At 54.7% G+C, this 15897-nt stretch overlaps 1 protein-coding gene across 1 annotated transcript; it reads right to left on the bottom strand.

The window, feature by feature from the left end:
* Window positions 1-1035: 1035 nt before the first annotated feature.
* On the bottom strand, window positions 1036-5004 carry LOC131215319 (toll-like receptor 7). The gene has a single exon (XM_058209712.1). It carries the CDS (start codon window positions 5002-5004, stop codon window positions 1036-1038), a length of 3969 nt encoding a protein of 1322 aa, XP_058065695.1.
* Window positions 5005-15897: the final 10893 nt, after the last annotated feature.

Raw genomic sequence — 15897 nt, 5'->3', positions numbered from 1 at the left:
GCTACGAAGTGTGGTCATTTCGTGTTAATTTTTGCCTTCAAAGTGGACCTTCGGAACGGAGCGGAACCGGAACCTTTTTGCTGGGAAACAAGGAGGACCAATACAGGGATCTCAAGAAACAACCGGACTGTCTGAGCTGGACTGAAACCGGGAACGGAGCTAGAGCTATAATTAAAGTGCAATCGTGACGGGGGGGTCCTTACGCACCAGATGGAACCCCGCGCAGAGGGGGTCCTTCTCAATCGACCCGACAGCATGCAGTGAAGGCAGTGAAACAGGAGGTCAGTTTTAATTTTCGTCTTCACTTTATTCGGGGACATTTTTCACTCACTCGATCGCTCCCCGCTCGCTACAACTAAATCGTGCCCTCCGCCGCGCCTTTGGTCCTTGCGACAGAACAAGGACCGGTGTGCGTGGTTTTGACTCCCTAGCGCGTCCCTAGGTCTCTTGCTATTGGCTAGGCATTAGGCTCGTGCGCTCTTCGCTTTCGGTTATTACATTTAAAACTTATTACATACGATATCACAAATAGTTTTTCCACGCACGATTCTCTCTCTCTCTCTCTCGCTGTACGTCTTTTATCCTTTTTTCAATCGCAGCGGGACAAAGGATAAGAGAGCCGCCGATGTCCACCCTCATCTGTACACTCGCACACACACACGTGACACACACAATCTGGCTTCCGCCGGAAGGATTAATACTTATCGAGAGAGAGGATGACTTAAGACGCCTAGTGCCTACTCGGGGTCACTGTCTCTTTCACGGGCAAACAAAGGCTACTGCTGTGTGGTGGTGGTGGGTCAACTGAGGGGCTAAGATTTGCTGCACTAGCGGTCAGATTTGAGGCTTCGCTTCGTTTACTCACACTTTATATACACGCGCACGCACACAAACAACGCAGGATCAATGATGGGGGGTCTCCCGTCTCGCTCGCTCCTATACACATAATTTAGCACTTCCTTATCAGTTCCGCCGAGAGCCCTAGCTCTCCCTACAACTCCTGGCTCCCTGGCTCATTGACTAACACGCGAGTCCTTAAACTAGATACGCCTGCACGTGGTGCCCCCCGCCATGGGGATGGACCATCGTGCCCCCGTTCGGGATGGCACCGCCGACCGATCCCATCGGCACTCCGTTGACGACGGCCGCCATCGCCATCGCCGGGCCCTGGCCCTGGGGGGCCTGACTGCTGCGCCAGGAAGGCCGGTGGACGCCCGGATGCTGGACCATGTTCTCACACTCGAGCGTGCTGTAGTCGGAGTCGATGCTCGAGTAGATATGCTCGCTCGGGGGCCGCTGCGGGATCTCCACCATACCGCGCCGCGATGGCCGCGGACTCGGCGTGGCCGTCGTCGCCGACGAGTAGTTGGCCTCGTCGATCTCGGGACAGTAGGCGGGTGGTGCCTGCCGGAACAGGACACCGGTCCCCGTCGCAACGCCGCCCCCGCCCCCCGTCTGCTTGATCCGCTCGTGGTGGTCGATCGTGTAGTTGTTGCCCCGGTACGGCGCTTCCACCGGCAGCGCGTACCGTAGCTTCTCCCAGAAGTGCCGATCACCGCGCCGGACCCGCGTCACCGCCGTCGTCGTCTTCAGGTACGGCACCAGCTCCACATCATTCTCGGCCTCCAGCAGCACACCCCCCTCCTCGACCACCACCAGTTTGTAGGGACGGCCCCGGAGTGCATCGTGCACCGCCCGGCGCAGCTCACACCGGCTCCACTCCGTCTGCAGGAAGTTGCGCGTCAACAGGACGACGATCCGCCGGGAAGCCCTCGACGCTTCGAGCAGCTGCAGATGGGACGCATCCTCCGGTAGGTCACGGTGCTGCAGGCACAGCCTCAGCGGTGGCCTCCCATTCTCCAGCTCGGCCGCCAGTTGGCGGGCCACAAACTCCGCATCCTTCGCCGAGTACACCAGGATCGCATCGTACAGCTTCTCGGAGTCTTCACACCGCGGGCCAAACACCCGGACACCGTACCGAGAGAACAGCCAGAAGCGTAGCGGCTCCCGGAAGATGAACATCAGCAGCACGAACAGGAGCAGGCAGGCCAGGATGAGGGCGGCCGCCAGCAGGAAGATGTACGTTTCCGAAAGCCGATCCGGTAACACCGAGCGGCCAGCGTAGAAATCGCTACACGCGGCACTCACGTTAAAATCGAGCTCCCGGTGGAGGCCATCCTCGACGCAGTACACATCCTGCATATCCTGCACGATCACCGCGTTGTCCGCCACGAACGTCGTCAGCTCCTGCAGGAACCGACACCGGCAACTCCACTGATTCCGGCCGAGCGAAAGCGACTGCAGACTCTGCAGCTGGTTCGCCTGTAGCTGCAACATCGGCATCGTCGTCAGCCGGTTCCCATCGATCCGCAGGATCTGCAGCGAGAACAGCGGAGCGAACGAACTGTTCGCGATGCTCTGCAGCGCGTTGTTCTGAAGGTAGAGTTCCCGCAGGAGCGCCAGGTTCTCGAACTCGTACCCAGCGATCCGGACGATCGCATTATCCTCCAGGTGAAGCACCTGCAGTGCCGTCAACCCGGCGAACGTACGGTTCTGGATCGACACGATACGGCTCGCGTTCGCGTACAGCACCTTCAGGTTCTTGCGCCCGATGAACGCGTGGTTCCGGAGCTCGGGAAATTCGTTCCCATCCAGATACACCTCCGTCGCATCCATCGGCACCGGCCGGGGACTGCCGGCGGCCGTGGCCGCCCCACCCCCACAGTCCACCACGTTGGTGCCCCACGTGAGATCGTGGTAACACGTGCAGTTCGTCGGACACGTCATCTCGCAATCGCACGCATCAAAATCGCAACACTGACACAACGCGAAGCAGTGCGTTTCGTACCGGCACAGAAAGTCCTTCGGCTTCAGCGAGACGATCGGGCGGATCGGTGACCCCCGGGCATGCGGCATAATACACTCCACGTTCGGTAGGTCCATAATCTTCGGGTGCTGTCTCGTCGTCAGGTTGTTCACCCGTTGCATCCACTCCATCGAGCAGTCACACTCGAAAGGATTCCCCCCGAGGTAGAACTCGGGCAACGGGCGCTCCAGGGTAGCCGGAGCCACTCTCAGCTGATGGAGCTGCAACTTCTTCAGCGAGTTCGCATACAGATCGACCCGAGCCAGATTCAGCTTATCGATGAACGTGTTCGCGTGGATCGTGCCGATGTGGTTATCGTTCACGAACAGCAACTCCACACTGTTCGGTACGTTCATCGGCCCCAGATCCGTCAACCGGTTGTGGCTCGCATCGAGCGTCTTCACCTTGATCTCCTCCTGCAGCTTGTAGTAGTTGCCGAGCGACTCGATGTAGTTCCCGTGGATGTCCAGCCACTTCAGGTTGCTCGGGATGAACGCATAGTCGAACCACACCAGGTGGTTCTCGGCCAGGTTCAACCACAGCAGCGAGGCCAGCGTCGCAAAGATCCCATTAATGTCCGTCAGGAAGTTCCCATCGAGCCGGATCGCCTCGATATCACCGTTCCGGTCGAACGAACCCCGCTCAATGTTCTGCACCCGATTCTTCGCCAGATTCAACACCGACAACCGTGGCAGATCGCTAAACATTCCGATCGTAATATTTTCGATCGCATTATCGATCATCCGCAACCCCGTCAGCTGGTTGAGGTTCGCGAAAGTCCCATTTTCGATGCGCGAAATCTGATTCTCGCCCAAATCGAGCGCCCGGAGCATCGAGAGGTCCCGGATTGCGTACGGGACCTCCGTGAGCTGGTTCGAGCTTAGGTCGAGCTCCTTCAGATCCGAGCAGTTCCGGAACACGTTCGGTTCGACGATGCTGATCAGGTTGTTGTTCAGCGTGAGCTTCGCCAGCACGAACAACCCGTTGAACAGCCGATCGTCGAGCGTGTGGAGCCGATTCTCGGCCAGGTTGAGCGTGTGCAGATTGTAGACCGGCAGGAACGCGTTGTCCTCGATGTAGCCGATCGAGTTGTTGCGCAGATCGAGAATCTGCAGGAAGTACAGCTCCTTGAAGGTTTTCGCGTCGATCCGGGTGAGCGCATTGTGCGCCAGGTTCAGCACCACCAGACGGATCAGCCCGGAGAAGGTGCCGTTGTCGACGTGGTGCGACGACAGCTGGTTGCGGGACAGGTCCAGCACCAGGAGCTGCTCCAGCCGGTGGAACAGTCCGCGCGGTAGCTCGTAGATCTGGTTGCCCTGCAGGTGGATCTCGCGCAGATCGCGCGACCCGGCGAATAGGCCGGCGGGCAGCGTTTCCAGGTGGTTGTAGCTCAGGTTGAGCGTCCGGAGGGAGGCCAAGCCGGCCAGGGCTTCGCCGTGCACGTCGGAGATGTTGTTGAACTCCAGGTTGAGGTGCTGCAGTCGGCGCAGCTTCGAGACGCCCCAGTTCTCCGGCACACCGCGCAGCTCGTTGTAGGCCAGGTCGAGCGACTGCAGCTCGGATCCGCCGGCGCACGTCTTCTCCACCAGCCCGAGGCTCTCGGCCGCCCGGAACCGGTTGTTGGTGAGGTTCAGCACCTTCAGGCCGGTCAGCGGGCACAGGAAGCCGTCCGGCAGGGCGCGCATGTTGTTGTCGCTCAGGTCGAGCGACTGCAGCTCCTTCAGGCCCGCCATCGAGCCGGGCTGCAGCTCCAGGACGCGGGCCGGGCCCCACTCGTAGTTGCGCGTGTTGATGCTGAGCCGCTTCAGGGCCACCAGCCCCTCGAAGGCGGCGTCCGGCAGCTGGAGCAGCCGGCAGGACTCGAGCCGCAGCTCGCCCAGCCCGGCCAGCCGGGCGAAGCTGTTGCGCGGCAGCTGGCTCTCGAACAGGATCAGCTCGCTGCACGCGATGTCGAGCCGGGTGGTGCCCTCGGCCCCCTGCAGATCGAGCCCGGCCCGCTCGAGGGTCCGCAACCGGCACACCACACTCGACTTCTCGTACTCCCACGTGCACTGGGACGCGTCGGCCACGGACACCAGCAGCACTACCGCCAACGCCCACAGCAGGGCGGCGGAGGTCCTCCGACCTCGGTGACACATAATTTCTACACTACTTCGAGGACACGCACACTCTCTTCTTCCCACTACACTCTTCTTCTTACAATAACTTGACTCAGGATCGAACTCCGGCGGCACTGGAGCAACGGGAACGGGGCGACACCATAGCCCCCACGGCACATGCACTCTCTGCGGTATCATAAACAGTGGCCCACCATTTTCCACCACACTGCGGGCTGGGAAATCGGCTTTCCTTTCGCAAATCACTCACAACACGGGATCTTCTCCTTCGTTCTCCGTTTTGTTCCCTGATTTATGCTGGACTATGTTGCGCTGCGGCTATGCTCTTCCGGGGGTGGGCACTTCGTGTATTGATTTTTCTTTCCAATTTTTGCCAGGAAACTTTTGCACCTTTTTCACTCGCCGCCGGAAAATCGGCTCCTTCTTGCTCCTTCTTTCGAATTCGTGGTCGAAGCACGCCACGCCACGCACAAACGACACAAACACTCTTTGGTGGACGAAAACACAAATCCGTGCAGCGGGCTTTTTCCACACCAAGTTCACTTCCGATTTTCTGCACTCCGAAGTCCGGATTGCACTTTCTTGCCGGAAACTTCGTTTGACCACACCACTTTATTCCGACGGACCCCAATTCGCTGCCTTTCCGGGCACAGACTTTTCCGGTGGAAAATCGGAACGAACTTCGCAAACACGTCCTTCCGCGCGAACTGTCTAAAATATTTTGGCGGAGAAAAATTCCCCGCTCACCGTGGAAACGTTCGATTCGGCGTTTGCTGACCTTTGGGGTGGGTAGCTGACTTTCGGACCTGACTCGCGGAGAGAGAGCGGAGAAACGAGAGAGAATCGGGAGTCGAGAGAGTTTGGGCGCTTTGGTTCGGCTGTCTGCCACCGAGGGCAGCACCTGCCGGGCGCACCGTTCGGTGGTGTGCGTGGAGTGAACCTCTTAAAGCGGTTCGAAATTAAAGCACTAACCAAAAGTGCGAAAAATTGTGGCCATTCGCACTCAATTTTGGGGACTTTTCCTAGCATAATGGCAGCATAATGTCGTTGGAATGTAACAATTATGTGCGCCCGGAACGGGAACCAGGGTAACAAAGGGGAGTGCCAAGGGGGGGGGGCGGGGGACGGAATATGCAAATTTCATTGCACACACGGTCACCCACCCTCCCCTTCCCGCCCCTTCAATTCGTGCTACTTTTGTTTCTGGCAGCGTGAGAAGCGTGAGTGACCGGTGAGACGGGCTTGTGAGAAACGGTTCGGTGTGTTCATTCCTTCCCCTCGCGTAACTCGTGAGAAACTCCGGGCGGGTGAGACTCGCAGACAGAATGATGGGAAATGATGATGATGATGATTTCTCGAGAACGGTAAGAATTTTTATTTAGAAGTTAATATTTTAAATGGATTGAAGTATATTAATAATCATAATAGCTATAATTATAAAACAAAAATATTAAAATTGTGAAGAATGTAAAAGTCTTCTGTTAAATTCTCCAGTCATAGAACAATCAAATAAACGGAATGAGTTACGTTGAACCATTTGTAAAAAAAGAATACAAGAAAATATATTAAATAAGGTAAATTTACTATTTCCACAATTAAATCCTTTGAACTGAAAATGAATTCGAGAATTTCCAATTCGAATGGGAAGTAGAATGCCGCTAGAACTGCTCGATGATCGTTGTATTTTCGCGGAGAACTTCCTCTTCCGATCTTCGTTGGATCTGCGACATCTGTAAGAAACTAAAAGTAACTGTGGAACTTTATTAACGGCTCCGATGCCAGATTCAGCTCTGCTTGTTGTTGAATTACACAATTCGCATAAAAGTATGTCGCGGTGGCCGATAATGAATGGAAAGAGTGTAACCGTTTTGGGAAGCACGCCCAACGAGTAATTGAGACCAGCGCATCGCCCCCACCGACGGAATGATGATTTACGGCCGGAAAGGATTATACCGCACACACTCCGAGGCAGCATGGCCAAGGTTGAAAGAAATCAAACCCCGGCCGACGGAGTGCCGCCGGTAGGAGATCGAACGTGACTTAGACGCTGATTCGTGACGTCGCCGGTGGCCCAAATCTGCGCTATCTCAGCGCCCTCACACAGCACCAGCTGCTGGCCTCACACGCCATCCGGAGGTCCTTTTGGGCAGACAGGCAAATTAGAGTCATCGGAGAGAACGGGGTACGGACCGGGCACGTGACACGGTACGGTTTAGCACCGTATCCATTTTTTTAATCTCCCTCCCGGGCGGACGGCCACACAGTCACACGTGGCAAGGATTAGAGCGCTCCGTGGCCAGTGGTCTCCGAGCGGGCCGATTTCCACCCGGTTTCGCGTTTAGCGTTTGTTGGCAAAACAGATCCTTCCGAAGAGTCCGGAGTCATCGTCCGGGATTAGAGTCACCGAGAGTGTGACCGGGCGCGCAGCATAATTTATGCTCCGAAACCCCATGGGTTTCGGATGGGAACCGTGGCTATCGGGCCATTTTTGGCCGCTTGTTTTGGGTGAATTTATGATGCGTTTACACTGCCGGCGGGGCGTTTATCGAATTATTGGGGATTAGTTTTATTAGCGAGTGTAATTTAATCCCAACCCGGAGGGTCCTGGGACCGTGAATCCCGGTTCCGGTCAGCGGTGGCTTTCAATTGCACGCCGTCCGCCATATGTTTCGGGAGATTGAATTTGCGTAGTCGGTGAGCCAATAAAGTTAGTAAATAAATTAAATTCTATAAAATAAACCTCAACACCTTCGGGAAGTGCTTGCAACGCCACAACGGCATCTTCCGCGTGACACGGTTCCAGCATCATTAATCAACCCAACTTTCCCGGATTAACCCATCATCAATCTCGAGCTTGGCCACCGCGACGGATGCACGCGACACGTATCTACGCACATTAAAATCACCTCCCGTGCCGATCGTGGAATCATCATACTTCTTCCCGACTTTCTATGCTGCCGGCTCGCATGCGCCGTATGACCAACATAGCGCGGCCACAGCTGCGCCCCGTCGAACCGCAAACCACATGACACAACGGGCGACACAACTCCGGAAGCCGGGCCGAAAAGTCGGGCGTCATGTGGAATCGATTTTCGGGACGGGGATCGAAATTGAGGTATTATTTCGTCGGCCCGTCCGGGGCCGACTTTCCCGTCCAGTTATGCTCCGTTTCATTGCTTATGCTTTGGGGACACAGCATCTTTTCTTCTCCGTAACAAAACACAACAAAAAGCATCGTTCGGCTTCTTTCACTACTTTCGCTGACTCACTGGGCAACTCTTTCTCGGAACGGCGCAGCATATAAACGTTATCGGAGACTCTCCTTGCGGAGAGTGTTGAACCAGGGGACAGGGCAGAAAAAGGACGAGTGAACCGTTCGCGGCAAACAAACAACGCGGGACCACGGAAGGGAAAAAAAGGATTCAAAGCAATGGGCCACGCTCGGGGCCGATAAGGGAAAGGAGTGCTTCGGTGCGTTTTTTAAAACACCCCGGCTTTTTGTCTCAACGGCCAAGCATCTGGCCAGCCCGAAGGCTCGAGCCTCGGAAGTGCGATATGTCAACGATATCAAGCGAGCTCCGTTCGCCTCTGCGCCAATGTAACGCTCTCAGCGCGGCTGCTGCCGGCGTGGCGTGTCCTTTTTCGCTACTCCCGAGTCCGATTTTATCGGGCCCCTGGACCCGGCCCGGTTTGCTGCCGGCCATTTTATCGTGTCCTTTTCGCAGGACGAAAACATATTTTTCATTTATTTTCTGCGAAGCAAGGCGCTCGTCGTCGCCGTCATCATCGTTCTCAGACTCCGGGTCCGGGTCCGAGCGGTTCGTCTTCAATCATCGACATTGTGCCGGGAGTGTGTCCTCTTTTGGGTCTCGTCTCCTTTTGAATTGACATCGTATCTAATTTTTACAATCGTTCCGAAATTATCTCCTTTTTTGCGCGCGCTGCTGGCCACGGTCAGGCCGTCGACAGCTCGTCGAGCTTCGGCGTGTCCTTCGCGTGGTACTTTTCTTCTCCTTACCCGTTTCTTCCTTTCGGTTTTCCGTCCTTCTTCGGTCTTCCCACGAAGCCTGAAACAACATTTTCAGGCGAGGATGCGATGCGATTCAGGTCAGGTCATATTTTCGCTCTGTAAGAGGGTCGCATCGGAACAGCCCGAGAAGGTCCTGCGCGAGCGGTGCACCCGCCCCGGGAGGGATCGGGCGCTGGCCGTTGTTTTCATTTATTTGGGTGATTTGTGTGCTGCCTCTGTGCTGCTGGATGATCCTGATGCTGCAAGGATCCGATCTCCAGCCAGGTCCGTTGACAGACCAACCTAAGCCGGGTAAATACCAACACCGGGGCGCAAAAGATGAAGTGGACAGATTGTAACCCAACTCGGGCGGAAAAATGGGAAAAATTCGACGAACAAGAACCGGGAAAGAATGGAAAACGAAGAGACAGAGACAGAGAGAGAGAGAGAGAGGCAAAACCAAATTTCACAAAACGAATGACGAACTCCGGACTTTCGGGCCCGGATGGATTAGTGACTGTCCCCTCAAACCGATCTCCTCAAGCCCCCGGGGTTCCTGGACCCTGGAATTCCTCGATCGAACCGCTCGGAGGCCCGAGCGCTGCTCTCTTTATGCGGAGGATGGCCGCTGCGAAGGTGATTGGCTTTGGTCCAGGGGGTGATGTCGCTCGTCCTCGTTTGTCCCGTGGCCTGAATGCGAGTTTCGATTAGGACAGGCCCCCGGCACAATTTGTCAGGTAAAAATTTGTCAACTCACGCACGCACCGAAGGGCCGCCCGGGCCCTTCCCGGGTTGCGGTGCTTGCCAAAAAGGATGCGCATTGTGGCAACCGGGACAACGCCGGGACTGCTGCCTGGCTTTTCGAGTGCTGCCAAAGGATTCGGGTCCGTCGACTTCGGTCGCTTCGCGTCGGTTGGATGAGTTTTCAGTCCCCATTTTTTTTTTTTGTTGCTGCTTCGGTCACATTCAGCCGATTCCGAGCCATTGCATCTGCCGAAGGGGCCGGATTTGCAGAATCCTTTTCTCGTCGGCTTTAATGCGACCAATAATGATGCGGGTGATGTGGCCGCTCGGGGGAACCGGCTTTCATTATTTTTATTACTTTCTTTCACCGGCGACAAAACCGCCAAATTGAGGTTCCCCGGTTTCCGAGCGCTTTTGTAATTGTTACCCCGTTCTTCTTTTCGGTCTCGCTTTTTGAGGTCCCTGGGCTTCGGGCTGGGTTTTTGTTATCCCCGTCCGCAGGTGATGCCCCGTTTGGCGCAGTTTGGCAATGATTTTGCATAAAGTGCAACATATTGTCCGTGTCGACGCGCGAGGGTGAAAAATATTTTGACACAGACGATCGTGTCTCCCGGCCCCGGGTTGGGAATTAAAACGGGGAACCAAAGGCCAAACAAGGCCCAAGGTGCAAGCAAAAAGTGTGCGAATGCGAAATCATGCAGCGAAAGGATTATGCTGCCTCTGGCCGGGGCCAAATTCCTATCGCCGGGGTTTTTGGGTCGCATGAGGACCACCGCAGCATAAATCCAAAATTAATCACACTTTTATCCTGTGACCGGAGAGAGGCTGGCAAAAAATGGCAGAATGTTCGTCTTTTATCTTCGGCGACCGGATGATGATGATACCGGAGAGGTCTGTAGAGGTCCCAATAAATTGGGAATATTATTTAAAAACTTCAGTAAAATGGGTTGACACATTATATTTGCTATTGCGTTTAGAGCCTCTTGATTCCCATATAGGTTATTAACTGTTAAGGACTGTTAATTATCTCTTCAGAAGCACATAAGACTCTGACGTTAAACAGTCACCATCGGGCCGGGTCTCAGGATATTGTCCCGGGCTTTACGACCGCCGGCTGCAGGCCTTCCTGGCCACTCAACAACACCAGACACGTCACCGGGCTCACTTACAAATCAACGACGCGCCCGTCAACGACGTAACGATACAAAGTCGGGGTCCTGTCGCGGGCCTGTCGGGACCTCTTTCAAGGGCCCGCTGCTCGTCTGGTGCAGTTTCTGTCGAGATTTTTAGCTATTACGGCCCCTTGAGGCTTGGAAGGATAGAATAACACGGACAGACCGAACGGACTAAGATTTCCGGCCCGGGCCCTGCGCAAGGAAGTCACTGTTTTTCTTCGCATCCCAAGGACCTTAGACTGAGAAGCGTTTCCTTGGCAGCATGTTCGTGTGGCAGGTCCTTCGGCAGGAGGTGTTTGCACACGACGACGCCGGCACACGCCTATCGAACCGGTCAGATCGAATTACACCCCCCGCCCGGTTGGAGCTCGCGTGGTGTTTGTTCGGAGCGAGGACATTCGGTTCCGGAACCCAACGGGCGGTGGCCAACCCGGGGGTAAACGTTGTCCTTTGCCCCTGGGGTGGGGAGTTTCTCAAGGTCGGCACGCGCGCACCGGGACGAAAAGGGAAACACTGTTTGCTTGGTGGCCATTTCGGCTCGCTCTCCGGTGGTCCCGTGGCTCACCTTCACCGTCTCCTGCCGGGATGCACTTTATTGCATTGGGCGACTCGCATCGCGTCGTATGGGGTCCTAATCCTTGGCCATTCGACAGCCGTAATCTGCCCGGCCTTAGTTTGATGCATTTTTGCCTGGGACATCCAGCAGACTAAACGACGTCCGTTCGAGGAAGGGAATTTCTTTAGAATCGGGGAGGCAGCCTCGGGGAAGCAGCGGACCACCGAGGACCTCGAGAGCAAACTGGTGACAGTAATTAATTCTTTCAAACCACCGCAAGCCACGCTGGCCATCGGGTCACCGGGTGATTGAATGCCGAAGGTTGGTCCTGAATTTATGATCCAGTCGCCCCTTTTCGCATCCGCCACGCCACGGTAATGTTCCGGTCGAGCGAACAAAAACTGTTCATCCGGCCTGGCCAGAAGAAGGACGGTCGGTACTGAAAATGGCACCGTTCTGTAAAACCACCAGAAACCCGTCCCGATCCCCGTCCCGATGGGGTTGATGTTTAATTAAATGCCATTTCAATAATCAACTCGTCGGCCCGGAACACGTGTCGTCGTCGACCCCGCCGCCACCACCGAAGGACGTTGATTAGCTTTTCCGCGACCGCCGGCCGGTTTTTCCTCCCGGCCAACAGCTTCCCCGCGGGTAGTGAAATTATTTATTTTCCATTTTCCCGTGACCTCAATTGGTGGTCGATGCCAGGGTGGCATCTAATTGGTCGGCCAAATTGGAGGCAAAACGCCGACGCCGCTGTTATCATGCAAATATTTTCCATCAACCCGGGCCCGGACAGGACTTTGAATGGGGGGACAAAAAAAATACTGGCGGCCCAGTGTCCTAGGCTAATTGGTTGTGGGAATATCGATTAGTGCAATTATGGAGTCCTGAACTGAAACGAGCGGGACCCCGGAGGGAACAAAAAATCCAACTACTAATGACCACATGGCACCCCGGAACAGCCGGAACCGGAATTCGTCACAATGTTTGCAGTTCATATTTTATGCAGTTGGAATGCGGCCGCGCTGCACGCAACCCTTGTGAAGTTAAATAACTGCACGTTACACAGCACCAGTGGCAGAACCGGGAACTGGAACCGGGTTGCCTGTAATTAGGAGAGCGTTCCGAACACTCTTTGAAGTGAAGTGCTTTAAAGAATGCTTTTATGTTGGCCAAATAAAATATCACAATGATGTCCGTAACAATTGGGAACTACTCCACATTGAATCGCGAGCGCAACGGTTAAGCTGATTAAACCCCAGCCCAAACCGAGGTCTCACTTAGCGTCTGCTTACCTCAACAGGATTAAGGCCAGGCCAAATTCCCCGCGCACCGATCCGTGCTCTGCGTGCGCTGATAGATTCGTTAATCGTTTAAAGCTATTAGAGGCCAATGTAACGACAGCCCACGGTCTCTGCACGTGGGAATTGGTGGAATTCATTTTTCATAAGGCTAAACACTCCCCGGCACGAACAGGAACGAACGATTTCCGTTGCTCCGGGTTTATGTTTTTGTTTTACAACCTCCCCCCCGGAGCCGTTGTTGGCCCCCGGGTAAGGAGCTGAAGAAAAAACCCGACACAATCTTATCCCTGCAATGCTCCCGGGGAAACGTAAAACTCTGGAACTGCGACGGCAGCTGCCTGCCTTCCGGCCGATCGAACTAGGACGGTTCCGGGAGTCCCCAGAGGGGTGCCGGTGCCCACCGAGGAAATCTTTATTTACGATTGCCTCCCGTGACTGTGCGTCGTCGTCGCCGTGATGGGGACGGTGGAAGAAAAACCCGAGGTGAGAAAACAAATGGCGTACAAGCAAATCTCAAACGGCTTGTCGGGGGCCGGTGGCCGTCGGTATCGTGAAAAATTGAAACATCCTGGCGGCCCCTAAGACTTTGGCATCGTGAACAAATTACTTCAACCGCCGCCACCTCCGGAATCAGCATCGTCCTTTGGCAGACCGACCGACCGCACGCACCTAGCGAACCGGCGGACCACGCCGGGGTGATAGTAAAGTGGACCCCAAAGTGGAACCGACAATCCAATCAATATTTCAACAGGTCCCTGGCATCCCCCGGAATGTTGGGATCTCCCCGTCCCGAAATGGGGCAACCGTCGTCGACCATCCTTCCTTCGGCAAGGTTTTCCGGCTTAAGGATCAATTTTGAATTGCGGCCACGATGGGCAAAGCTCCGAGGAATATCGGTGCAAAAAATGATCAAAACCAAAGGACCAACGAACGCGCGCCGGTTCGGTTACCGGTACATCGGAATTTGCCGGCCAATGCTAGGTACAAAATTTTCCCCGAGGATCACACGCTTACGGAAGGATCGGTCGGGCCAATAAAGCGAAATAAAGGCCCCGGACAGTGATCGCAAATAAAAATTGGCTGCACTTCGCACTTCGCTCCTGGCCCGATGCTCCCTGGCTATTTGCATAGGAAAATAGTTTTCCCCCTTTTTTTCTGCCTCGTTTTTCCCGCCTTCAGGTGGTTCGGTTCGTTTGATGTGTGTTTTTTTCCGATGTGGCCAGCGAACGACGATAGTGGAGGTCCTTCCGCCGCCAGCTATCGACACGGAGCGGTTCGGACGGTCGGAGAAATTTAATAAAACATAATTTTGCTGCTCTCGTCCCACTCCGGGAACGATACGGCGTAATGGTTTTTCTTTGGGTCTTCGGATAGCCACAGAACCATGATTGGGGGAAGTGGTGGTCAACCGTGGGCAATAGTTGTCAGTCGAGTGGCCTCATGAGCTATCGAAGCTATTTTTCGAATAAAAGGATATCAAATTAATGTTGAGGAGAAATCGTGGAATATTTCCAGAAAAGCGAATGACAAGAACACGGGGGCCATTAAGGGCCCGGCCGATCGCATCCCATTAACCGATATTGATCCTCGGGCGTCCAACTTGCGGTGGCCCTTCGGCACCGCTAGTGTGCAAGAATCCGTGACGAAATGGTCATTAAATTTGACTACCAGGTTAATTTACTGCCCGCCTTTCCCTACTCTCGGGTGCATCACCGGGAAGAGAACCGGTTGGACATGCAATTAGGAGTGCATAATGACCCGTTTACGAGCCCGAGCTGGCGAAAATTAATCACCAGCGACCGCGCCGGGACCGAGTTGCGTGCGGGCAACATTTGGACACCCGCATTAGACGGGCCGACGAGGCCCACGGCAACTTCCGGTCGCTGGCCGACAGGTGGCTCCGGTGAGCTTCGGCTACGTAAATCAATTTACATTGCCAATTGAAATTTAATGGCCCAACCGGACCGGACCGGCCGGCCGGCCGGGTTTGATGGATTCGCGGACCGGGGCACTCCTTAATCCGGTTTCGGCTTCACCGGAAGCTTTCACAAATTTTCAATTCCGTTTGATCGTGTTCCGTTGGGGTTCGCGGGTCACCCCAAGTAAATGGAGCCGACTGAGACAGCACTCCCCCCCTGCCCGGGGCGAAGGGATAAGAAATGGCGACCATTTTTTGGACCGGAATCCGAATCCGAGAGCATTGCGTAAGTATCGTCGTCGTCGTCGGTGCTCGGAGTCAATACTTGTTTAATGCGAAAACGATGAGCCAACGGCAATGAGGAAAGTGCTTTCCACTGTGGCCAGGTCAATATTGTATTACGTTGGTGTCTGGGAATCAATAGAAAAGGTTTGGTAAAAGTATTACGTAAATTGTTTCAACCTGCTGAAGCCTCCTCGGAGTGTTCTGAATTTTCCGCGGAACTCTTCTCCAATTAATTTCAGCAATCGAAGCATTTTTCCACAAATATCCGATGGCCGTCCTCTGTTATGTTTCACGGAACTGCACCGATTCGCTTTTCTTAAGGCTCCCAAAGACCCGGCAATTCCAGTGAAGGAAGGTCCAGTGCAAATGCTGTTCATAAATAAATTATGATTCGCTGGCGGATCTTGGCCGCGGATTCATAACAACGCACGCGTTTCAATCAAAATCGGTATCAGATTCTGCTCCGGGTCGCGTCCCTTGGAGGGCGGCAAACGGGCGTGAAGCATAATGTTGCCGCCCGGAAGGCATTAACCGTTCGGTTGGCGATGGTTCTCAACCCAGAACCCGAAACCAGATCATCGTCAGCAGACGAAGCAGCATTCACGGGGGCCACCGTCTACCGAAACCACAATGGCCCAAGTTCGAGAAGTGTCTCGCTGGAAGTCCGAAACATGACTCCCGCTTGAGAGGTTATTAAAATAAACAGTCACACATTTTGTGCCCGGATCGGCCGTGGACGGAGTCCTCCCGGCCACGTGTCTCTAATTAATGTTTGAATTTGAAACCACCCAACACCGTGAAGCGGACAGCATTGTATCCCGACCTTTTCATGTTGATTCGAGTCCTCTCCGAGAATCGTCCACTGGAAAGGTGAAAGTCAACTGGCGCTTTCCCTCCAATTTCCCCCCCTTTTGAGAGGG

This window comes from Anopheles bellator, chromosome 1, assembly GCF_943735745.2.
Source record: "Anopheles bellator chromosome 1, idAnoBellAS_SP24_06.2, whole genome shotgun sequence".
NCBI classification, from domain to species: Eukaryota; Metazoa; Arthropoda; class Insecta; order Diptera; family Culicidae; genus Anopheles; species Anopheles bellator.
This window is presented reverse-complemented; position numbering and strand designations above follow the sequence as displayed.

Excerpts from the sequence above, each read along its gene's own strand:
- LOC131215319 (XM_058209712.1), bottom strand. The coding sequence starts at position 5,004 with ATGTGTCACCGAGGTCGGAGGACCTCCGCCGCCCTGCTGTGGGCGTTG.